Below are 11,336 nucleotides of genomic sequence, written 5' to 3' on the forward strand. Positions count from 1 at the left end.
CCGTCCAGTGTGTATCCTGCCTTGATGCCCGATGACGCCTGAGATAGGCACAGGCTCCCCGTGACCCGAGGTAGTTCGGATAAGCGGTAGAAGATGAATGAATGAATGAATGAATGAATAAAAGAAACTGTTAAGGACACAAAATATTTCATAGTGGACAGTTAACTACCAGAGTAAATCAAATAGAATACTGTTATACAAATAGAAATAGATACTGTCATAGACAACTCAAGCTCTTTAAATTGATTCTAAAAATATGTTTTGTTGTCACCTAAAATCCCCAAAACTAATCAGGCACCATTTCCTCTAAGCATCACCATTTCCATTATAGGTCCATTTTGCATTAAAGCTATAACAGTTCATAGTGAAGCTAATATTCAACAGTTTAGTACGATGCATCTCTAAATTCGGATATAAATACAAGTTTCGCAATTAAAAGTGTATTTAATTCTAGCTGACAGAAGCCGAAATTATAGAAGAATAAGCAAATTAGTTTTGATTTAACCCTCAGTTTATTAGGAAATGCTCGGATATATGGGTTACATGTTGCACACATTCCTAAAACATTTATCAGAGTGATGAACAAACAAAAGGCATAGAAGTCACCGGCAGATGTATTTCTAATTATTGGCTAAACTACAGTCTGTACATTTCCATACCTGATTTATTACCTTCTACAGAGAAAAAGCAACAACCTGCAACCATGAATGTACCGAATATAGTTTTTTTAAATACAATTTATTTTTGTCATTTCAGGGAAAAAAACAAACAAAAAAAAAGCATGAGTGTAATAACTGCTAAAGTAACACATGGTACCATCAGGTTTGGTTATTACAAGGCATTATCAGTGTTTCCAGACTTGCCAACCTTGAAGAGGAATAATACTTAGTCCCATATATTTTTAGAATCGCACATTTACAGATTGCTTTTCTAATCAGAATCAGAATAAGAATCTTGGTAGAATGTTCCTATTCAAAGGAAAAATGTAAATGTAAAATGTGTAAAGGCCGGCAGGTCTGGGTCCTATTTATCACTCCAGCTGTTTTTTCATTCAAGGCAAGAAGTGAAATTGACAGCACAAAAAATAGCATTACACTCATTTCTTCTGTTTTTTGTCTTTCTCAAATTCAGCAATCTGATTAAATATATCCAGTAAATTGGTGGGTACGTTTTTTTTCTGGTTTCCATCTGAGTCTTTGCTAACGTCTCTGCTGCTTAATCTTCGATGCCCATCATTCCCTTCCTTAACCTCTGACCTTCCATGGCTTCCAGATTTATAAGAGTCTGATCTGCGAAAGTCAGATGAGAGAGAATCACGCGAGTCGGATGTGCGAGAGCTGGATTTGCGCGAGTCGAAATCACGCAAGTCAGATTTGCGCGAGGTCTCAGAATAGGCAGAGGAGGATGAATCCTTCCTATTGGAAGTGGTGTGTGAACATCTCCAACTCTCTAGCCGAGAAATGTGTTCATCTTCAGATCTTCTGCGCTCTCTGTACGCATTTTTATCCCGGCCATTTAACCCGCTGAGACTCTCCTGTTGACCTTTGACCTTCCGGTCTTCAGTCTTGGGGCTCTGAGTGAAGGAGTCATCTTCAAACCTACCTTCTCTGCTTTTCTCATGAGAGTCTCTTCGGTTTTCAGCGCCGTCCTCTCCATCAAGCAGTTTAACGAGGGTTTGCTTCTCATTAATGAAGGATGCTGAGGTGTTAGCTGGAACAGGGTAGTCATCATCCTCATCACGTGATGAAACTCTTTGCTTGTGTTTTTTACTACTGTGTGAGGAACGTCTGCGTTTGTGCTTTCGTTTTTTGTATTTTTTGCGACTGGACAAGTGGTCACTGGAGGAATCAGAGCTCGAGGACGTCTCTGATGTGGAGTCAGACCTCTTCCTTTTCTTTTTCATCCTGGATGAAAGTCAATTTTACGAACTCCTTAATTCATATTTAAATACTGTGATCAAAAGTTATTTTTAAATTCCCCTTTAGAATGTCATTTAAGCTATTACACAGCAATAAAGCTTAATTAGAAATTAGTTTAATATGCTTGTTTAATAAAAATGGCCTTAGAACATCTCTACACCGTTACTTTCATTATAAATATCAAACTGTTAACATGCAATTTGGTTAGGCCTCATTGAAATTAATTAGCCATCTAGTTAGCTTACTAATTGCTTAGCTTAATTTTCTCCGTGATTTATATATCATCAGCCAGAAATATAAAATATTCGTATTACAACTTTTCCATGATCATCATCATCTTCTCAACAACAGAGCCAGGCTCCAGTCTGTGTGTTTGTGTTAGTCATTACCTTTTTTCTTCTTTTAAGATCTTACGTAATTTTTCTGCACTCGTCTCCGCAGTTGGCTGCTTTTCCTTCTCTTTTGCAGCCTCCTCAGCTTTCAGTTTAAGAGTTTTCTTTAAAGCGGTCAGTTGGCACAGTGGAGATTCAAAACCATGTACATGTGACAAACCAGGCATGCAGGAACATGCGGTAATGTTTTGTTTTAAAAGCAAGAGGGCCATAAACGACCATTCCAGAAGATCGACCAAAAATCAGAACACGACAGAATATCAGGAATGTAAGAAAGCAGTGCAATTTTAAAAATGGATATAGATTAAGACAGACAAAAACGGTTACCAGCCAGCACAAGCAGCAGAATACAAACCAGTGTTGTTTCAGTCCAACAGCGTTTTCCAGAGATGGCATTTGTGCCGAACCGGTGTGATTAGGATTCAGCATCCAACGGCAAACAGGATTCAACATCCCAGATCAAGGACACACATAAATAACAAAAAATATTTCATCAGTATAACAAGACAAGATCCATTTTTAAACTTAATTTTCTTTAAATTTCTAAAAATGTCATAAAACATGTCAAAAAAAACTGCATAAATATTACAAACATCATTAAAAGAACACTGTAAATATTATTTTTACTGTAAATCTGCACACCTATACTATAAAAAAATGTAAATCTGTAAATCTACATCTTTTTTTAACACAGTTAGAAAACAAAGATAGATAAACAATTCTACATCTACAGCTTGTTAAGCATCTGACAAATAAGTGGTGTATTATTCTTACAAGCGACGCAAGTGGAGATTTTCCAGCTCACCTGGATGTGCAGTTGCAGCTTCCTCAGTGCTTCGTTTGCTTCATAATATGTGTTGTCTAAAGCTATTGCTTTCTTATAAAGCCCTTCAGCTGTAATCAGCTTCTCCTCTTCCTCCAGCCTGATAAGTAGAGAACAGACATCAATTACACATTGAATAACTATTACTTATTAAAATAAGATTCCAAGAATTCCCAGTACTAGCAATTAGCATACACAAAATGTATAAATAAGTTTTTGCATATCTGAAATTTCCGAACCCCTTTTTTCCTGAAAAAAGTCTTAACAGTGTGTAACTGATTTCAAGACTGAATTTGGGGACACAATTATTTTAAAGCATTTTTTTTTTAACTACCTATTTGTTTATTTACACAAACCCAGTTAGCATGGTGAGGTACTGTAACTGTCTTAGAGAACTGTTAGATAACTATCTTACTGAGAGAGAGATACAAGATGACAAACTAAATTATCCCTGTGGAGCGCTTAATGTTGCAACGACTGCAAAGGAGAAGTAAAAACAGCCAACTGCAGAGACAAGTGCAGAAAAATGACATAAGTTCTACATAAGAAGAAAAAAGGTAATGTTGATGCAAGCAAAAATGTTAAGCTAATATATATCTCAATTCAACCCTGGAATCTATGAACACAGGAAGTTTTATTTGTATAAATAGACTTACTGGCCACCTCGCTCCACCAGTGTTTGGCACAGATATTTCTTAGCGTTCCTGTGTGTTGGGCAGCTTTCCAAAGCTAGCTCAAAGTCACTGATAGCTTTCATCAAGCTGCCTTTAGTGGCGTATCTGCAGGAAGAGATAAAGGCTTTATATTAATAATTCAATTCCATGTAACATGAAAAAGAAACAAAACATTTAATTGTGAATTGTTTTGGATGTCAGGAGGTAAGGTAACTTACAGAGCACCACGTGCTACAAGTGCCTCAACATTATTGGTGTCTATATCTAAAGCCTTGTTGTACTCATTCATCGCTTCTACATGGTGGCCTGATTTGAAATGATTCACACCAGCTTTCACACTGCAAATGATTCACACAGGAAATGAGACACCACATCAGGGTAATATTTATGAGAAAAAAAAAGACAAAGATAAGCTACATATCAAATCATACCATTTCAGTGCCCAGGAGGCAGACTGCTTCTTCCGAATTGCGCTTGCATAATCATCTTCCATGAAAAGCTTACTATAATAATATTTTTTTAAAAAAGGCATACATTTTATATTCCACATATGATTATTTCAAAATGTATATTTAGCTGCAAAACAAAAAAGTGTACCTCTGTAATCCTCTCATAAGAGAGTGAGATTGTGTCTCACTGATTCCCAGCTTGCCAAGCAAATAGTCCACGTTGGCCGGGTTTGAAAAGTCAAGGGAACTCTGGAGTAGCATCTCGTATGACTCTCTGCTGCCTGCGGTCACCTGTCCACCACGACTGAACAGAACGGTGGGAAAACGCTCAGAAATAATGCTGTATACCATTTTCACAAGTGACCAAGGGTGCACATAAACTTCATCTTACATGTAGTGAAGGGGTAAATCTTCTTTGCTTATTACACCCAGTTTGGTTTTCTGCATGTTCAAGGCCAGGGATGTGGGATAAAGTGAGATCGTCAGCTTCTCGTGATAACGGTCGATGTCCTTCACACCAGCTAAACAAAATTAGAGAACTTAGCAGTTACATTTAAATGAACTGCAAGTTCATACCAGTCTGGTTATTCTACACTGAGCTATCTGAGCAACCCCCTGTATACACTCAAGACTGTTTTTCATGTAAATTCCAGACGTTTCTGAAATACGCAAACCAGTTGATCTGTCACCAACCACCATGGCACAATTAACATTACAGAGATCATACATTTTCCCCCATTCTGATTTTTAATGTGAACATTAACTGGAGCTCTTAAAAAGTACCTGAATGATCTTATGTATTTTGCTGCTGCCACATGATTGGCTGATTAGATTATTCAAAATTATATACAAATTTTGCTGAGAACTAATACATATATTGCTTTATAAACAATATACACGCCTAAAGGTACCTCTAATTAAATCCCCAATCTGGAAATAAGACAAAGGATCATCATGATTTCTGGTTGATGGGACATCTCTGATTGGACATAGACCCTAAAAAAGAGAACAAAGAAAAAACTCTCAATTAAAGGAGGTGTGAAACTTTATATAGCAGTGCAGAGTAAGTGTTCAGTTATGGTGCAAGCTGTAAATCACATTTAAAGTACCGTGATCTCTAGATCTTCAACATCCCGCTCCATTCCTCCAGCGGTGCAGAGAAGACTAACAAAGAACCCAAAATCTCGGATTGATGTAATTCTGCCAATGACTACATCGCCTCGCTCCACATCTCTGTAGAAAAGTTCTCTTCTCTCATTGTAAGAAACATCCATGAACTGCTCCAATGGGGGCATTACGGCATACGGCTCTGCAAAATTAGCATCATACACAATTTACGTACCACTGCTGAGATTTTTATTTCACACAATATAAAAATTAACATTTGGTCAAGTATTTCACAAACAAGACTACATCATTATTATTGATAGCCCTACAGCTGGTGTGTAGAATTTATTCTTTATTGAATATATTTTTTACTGAAATAAAGGATTATCCAATCTATCTAGAAAATCTTTATGATATCAAAGACCTTTCTATGATACAAAATATCTATACTAATATTGGCTCAAAAAATTAAATATTTTATTTTTTATTTAATGTCTACAAACTAAAAACAAAAAAGGCATTTTAAGATAATATCAATTAATATTTTAATATTACTTAATTAAACCCAAATAAGCATATTTGACACTGAAAATGAGAAGAAAAAAAGCACAACCTTTGACACTTTTTCATTGTAACTCTGAACAAATGTTTTAAACTCATGGTATCTTAAGTATGTAACCTAGTGAGCCAGCATTAATGATTCAATGTTAGAGATTTAAGCACTTATGTACGTCGCTCTGGATAAGGGAGTCTGCCAAATGCTGTAAATGTAAATGTAAGATAAATCTTCTAAGATTATCTAAGATAATTTTTTTTTTATAAGAAAGTACAAAATTTAATCAGGAAATCAGCCTTTTTCAGTCAGTTAAGATCAAACAAATATTTCATTGGAAAAATTAAACTGGTACAATAATCTCTACAATCTTACATCTCAGGAAAGTGTATTATGGTGTAATTTATCACAATATCATACATCAGCACACTGCCCAGCCCTAGTATACTGTTTTCTAGTAAACACAAATAACTTTTAAAATGAAGTGACTTTCATGAAGATCAAGTGACCTAAATCACTGTACTAAGAAACACAATATTTCCCTGAATAAGAGTCAAGGTTGTACAAACAAACATGGTGTAGAAAATATTTTTACACCAAAAAAAAATAAAATATTAAGTATTATTGCTTTAAAAGGTAGTGAAAATGGAATGGGTAAACACTAATAGGGTGTAATACAAAAAGGTGACTCTCTGAAACATTTTAAAGCTCAAGGGTGATTTTAAAGATAATTATTTGTTATTATGTTATTATTATGTATAATATTTGTTATATTATGTGTTATTGACTTTCTGTTTGTGTGCTAAAAATAGTTGCAGAAATATTTTTAAAAAACAATCTATAATATGGTTTACTTATGAATCACATATATTATTGTTTTAAGGGTGTCTTTAAGGACTCAGCTTTGATTATATGTCTGAACTGTGTGTAAATAACCTAGAGTCTCTTCCTGCCACTCCTCTTCTCCAGGTGTGGTTGATTTCCATGCTGAAGCAAACAGAAGGTCTGCCTTCCTTGCAATAAACTGTTCCACAACAGGACTGTCATCTTCTTTATCCCTGTTATAACAGTTAAACCCAAAAACATAGCAGTAAGTACAATTGCTAAAAACATCCACAGTGTATTGGACTGTGAAATGGGTGCCAAAACTAACAACTGAATGAGGATATTAGAATAATGGTTACAAATGATCAGAACATTCTTAAAGAAAAAACCCACACTGAAAATGTCATCTCAAATGAATGGATGAATGAACAAATGGATGGATGGGATATCAATTAAATAGTTGTTAACATCTCTGCCATTCATCTTGTTTTCTGGTCGGTGTTAGCACAAGGTGCTTAGTCGTGAATTAATACATTTGCTTTTACAGAAATTAATAAAAAAGACATACCAGTGTTTTTTATTGTTCGAAGAAAATACAAATACTGAACAGATGCAAAATTTATAATAGTAGCTAATTGGTTCAGCAAAAAACTGTTCCAGAGGCCACACATCCATCACTGGGACTGACACACACAGGACATGCCTCCTTCACTAAGACTGAGAGACTCAGGACATGCCTCCTTCACTAAGACTGAGAGACTCAGGACATGCCTCCTTCACTAAGACTGAGAGACTCAGGACATGCCTCCTTCACTAAGACTGAGAGACACAGGACATGCCTCCTTCACTAAGGCTGAGAGACACAGGACATGCCTCCTTCACTAAGACTGAGAGACTCAGGACATGCCTCCTTCACTAAGACTGAGAGACTCAGGACATGCCTCCTTCACTAAGACAGAGACACAGGACATGCATCCTATTCACTAAGACTGAGAGACACAGGACATGCATCCTTCATTAAGACTGAGAGACACAGGACATGCATCCTTTACTAAGACTGAGAGACTCAGGACATGCCTCCTTCACTAAGACTGAGAGACACAGGACATGCCTCCTTCACTAAGACTGAGAGACACAGGACATGCCTCCTTCACTAAGACTGAGAGACACAGGACATGCCTCCTTCATTAAGACTGACACACACAGGACATGCATCCTTCACTAAGACTGAGAGACACAAAACATGTCCCCTTCACCAAGACAGAGACACAGGACATGCATACTTCACTAAGAATGAGACCCATTTACACAGCTCCATTACGGAGTGTGACACAAAGGTCATGCTTCCTTCACTGGGGCCATGCGTCTTTCTTTAGGACTAATATACACACAGGCCAAAACTGCTTTACTTGGCCTAATGGACACAGGCCATGCCCACTACTCTGGGACTAATGGACGCGGACATCCTCCCTTCTCCAGGACTAAGGGGCACAAACCACACCTCCTTCTCTGGCACTAATGGACAAAGATCCTTTACTGGGTCTGAAGCTTTCTGCCTAAACACAGTTGAAGCTTCTACAATAGATGTCTAGTCTTTATATGACTTATTTGTAATATCTGTATATTACATGAGTGACCAATCAACTAAAGTCACGCCAATTTTTTAACAGTTAATAAAAAATAGATTAAGCTGAAGTTTATATTGTCAATCTACTAAACAGATGTACAGAAACAGATGTAACACCATGATCAAATCAGTTTGTACCTCTGGTTCACAGATTTGGCGAGATCTGCTGTGACATGTTTAAAATCTGGATTTTCACTCTGTTCACATTTTAACAGAGAAAACAGACTCTGTCCATGAAATGCCACGGACTGCCTGAGTAAATCTCTATCCATGTTCAACAACACATTCTCCTTGCGTCGGTACACACACTCCAACCTGAAGAGAAAGAAAAAAGATGAATGTTACTGACATTACATTATAAAGTATACCACAAAACTGTTGAATACTTGGCTTCTGATATATTTTCTATAACCGCTGCAGCCACAAATTTACATTACTGACAGTGCAGGTTTGTTCAGTAATCAAAATGCTAACATATTTAGGAGACGTTTAGTCGCTAAAACCGTCTAAAAATCGTCCTAATATACAACAACGGGAAAACATGTAGCTAAATGAACGCGTTAAACTACCTTAGCTTCATATAGACAGCTTCAGTTGGATCAAACTCTTCAAACATATATTTTGAGTAAAATATTATGCTCTGTTTATTTTTCCGTAATTCTTTGCAAAAGTATAAATCAAGAACTGAGCTCAAATGCACATAGTTAGCACTTGCTAACGGCACAAGTGCTAAATGCTGCCTGAAATGCTAGCTGAATGTTTTAATATCCTGTCAAAGTCTGTACCTTCTGATATTTCACTATTAGGGCTTTTCAGCATTGTAGATAACCGATATTTGTAGAAATATGCTCTATTTTACCATTAGCAAAATACTGGGTATGTGTGCATACAAAAAAACTTAAAGTTGTGACACGAAGCTAATATGCTACGTAAGAGAACTGAGTTTTTCAAAATAAAAGTCACTAACGCCAGCATTATCCTTAGAATTATGCGCATTAATTTCTTCTTTTTCTTTTGGTTTCAAAGTTACATGAATACCCATCAAAGCATAATACAAATATTATTTTTAAACATTAACGCTGATGATCCACTCATATCAACAGTGACCCTGCAACCATTTTTGCAAGTGTAAGGGTATTCTTAAGCATCGTTGTACTATGCTTTTTGTTTCCAGTTATTCAGCAGCATACATATTATGTAATTATAAGTTAATAATGATAAGCATCATCATCATTATCTCCATGGGGTTCACAGCTATCTGTGTATTTGGAATTTCACACCTAGCGTCTCTTAGAGGTTTCATCAACAGCCAATGTTAACTCTATTGTTTATGAAGTACTTGTTCAACTGGTTCAGTGCTTATGTATCAGTGGTGTCGAATATCAGTGTGATATCTCTCTGAAGCGAGTGCATTGTCCACACTGTGTTTATATGTTCACCCCAGGTTGAGGGCTTTATTCTCATGTTACAGTAAAACTGTAAATCAATAGTGTCTTATATCACAGCTCTGTTGAATTTTGGGTCTGATGCACTCAAATGACAAAAACAAAAGTACATGACCAAGACAGTGACAAGAACTAACAAAAAGAAGCCCACAAAATTGTCTGCTTCAAGTCAAAATCTCTAAACAGTCAGGTTAAATATGTATGTACATATTTATGGTGATTACAATGACACTCTGAGTGAACTGTTTGGGATTGAGCATTCTTTTTTATAACAAGGTACATTCCAACAGTCAAATATTAAACCAGCAGGAAATTAGGTGGTGTGATGAATCAGAGTTAGTGTTAGCACCCTAAAGCGAATGCACATGTATTTCATTCCTCTTATACTGCAGCAATTACACGATATATCATATTTTTTTATGCATGTGGAGTTATATTTAGTGTTGTGGAATTTTCATGAGTAGTTCCTGTTGTCATCTTTGTTATGGCCACTGCACACCAGCCTTTTTTCTGTCTCTTGACATTAATAATAATAAAAAAAAACAAAAACAATATAGCATCCTATGTTCTAAAGATGTCAGAAATCTTAAATAATAGATTGACAACTGACCATTATAAACACTAGAGACTACTCTTCCATGTACACAGCTACTCTTCCATGTACTTCCAAGTACACAGTTTGTGTAAATGATTTGTGTAAAATGATTATCATACACACACACACACACACATTTTATGAAAGCCTGAGGCTTTAGAGAGACAGTTATAGCATCTTAAGTATCTTAGAGACAGTAAAGTCTACATGGCTGTTGAAGCCACAAAGACTCCAAATACCAAACTATAATGGACAGGTTTCATGAACATGGGGACTCTTACTTCCCAGCACAAGTATGGTCAAATCTGGATCTTCCAACATTAAAGAAACATAAAAAAGCAGTAAATTCTCTGACAAACATTGCATGATGCATAAATAGAATTAAACTTTTTGCCCACTTTAAATAAAGGGGGAAAAACAATTAAAACAACAAAAGTTAAACTGCCCATTCTATATTTTTAAAATAGCATGAGGTTTGGTCTCATACAATACAAATGAAGAAGTTGAATGATATACTATCAGTTTTCACCTAATCTTCCTGTTAACCCCCTGTATTCCTCTGTGACTGCTAAATCTTTCCTATGTTCCTTAATCATGTATTGTTCCATTGTTTTCAGTGTTTGTATTTTTGCTATGTTTTTAGTTTTTGTCCCTTGGCAACGGCTAAAAATAGATGGCAAAAGACTCCTCACTGTTACATGTAATGAAGTTACAGAGAAATGAAATTTAGCTAGCTAACATCTATCTGATGCACCTTTTAGATCTTTTTTGATGCTGAAAACAGTATAGAAATATTGAAAACATCAACCGTTACCACAAATAAGCAAATTAGCAAGAAAAAAGTTGGGCTATTTATTAGTTTTTTAACCCTTAACACATTAGGTCCAAACTGACATTAATAACTGGCTACATGTTTTTTTAGGTTTG

The 11,336-nt window shown here is 36.1% G+C and overlaps 1 protein-coding gene across 1 annotated transcript; it reads right to left on the minus strand.

The window, feature by feature from the left end:
- Positions 1–493: 493 nt before the first annotated feature.
- Positions 494–9,297, minus strand: ttc14 (tetratricopeptide repeat domain 14). The gene is made up of 13 exons (XM_060883457.1): positions 9,155–9,297; positions 8,508–8,684; positions 6,854–6,975; positions 5,367–5,566; positions 5,169–5,253; positions 4,649–4,778; positions 4,406–4,561; positions 4,240–4,311; positions 4,027–4,146; positions 3,791–3,913; positions 3,117–3,234; positions 2,309–2,415; positions 494–1,904 (listed from the first exon to the last, which is right to left on the minus strand). Exons 2-13 carry the CDS (start codon positions 8,639–8,641, stop codon positions 1,097–1,099), a joined length of 2,175 nt encoding a protein of 724 aa, XP_060739440.1. The 5' UTR covers positions 8,642–8,684; positions 9,155–9,297; the 3' UTR covers positions 494–1,096.
- Positions 9,298–11,336: the final 2,039 nt, after the last annotated feature.

This window comes from Tachysurus vachellii, chromosome 1 (genome assembly GCF_030014155.1).
Source record: "Tachysurus vachellii isolate PV-2020 chromosome 1, HZAU_Pvac_v1, whole genome shotgun sequence".
NCBI classification, from domain to species: Eukaryota; Metazoa; Chordata; class Actinopteri; order Siluriformes; family Bagridae; genus Tachysurus; species Tachysurus vachellii.

What these genes read in the sequence shown, in the direction of transcription:
- ttc14 (XM_060883457.1), bottom strand. Translation starts at nt 8,641, where the DNA reads ATGGATAGAGATTTACTCAGGCAGTCCGTGGCATTTCATGGACAGAGT. An exon ending in GTGGCAGGAAGAGACTCTAG is followed by an intron (nt 5,567 to 6,853) that starts GTTATTTACACA and finishes CTAATTTTGCAG; the next exon opens with AGCCGTATGCCGTAATGCCC. An exon ending in GCCTCCTGGGCACTGAAATG is followed by an intron (nt 4,147 to 4,239) that starts GTATGATTTGAT and finishes AATCATTTGCAG; the next exon opens with TGTGAAAGCTGGTGTGAATC.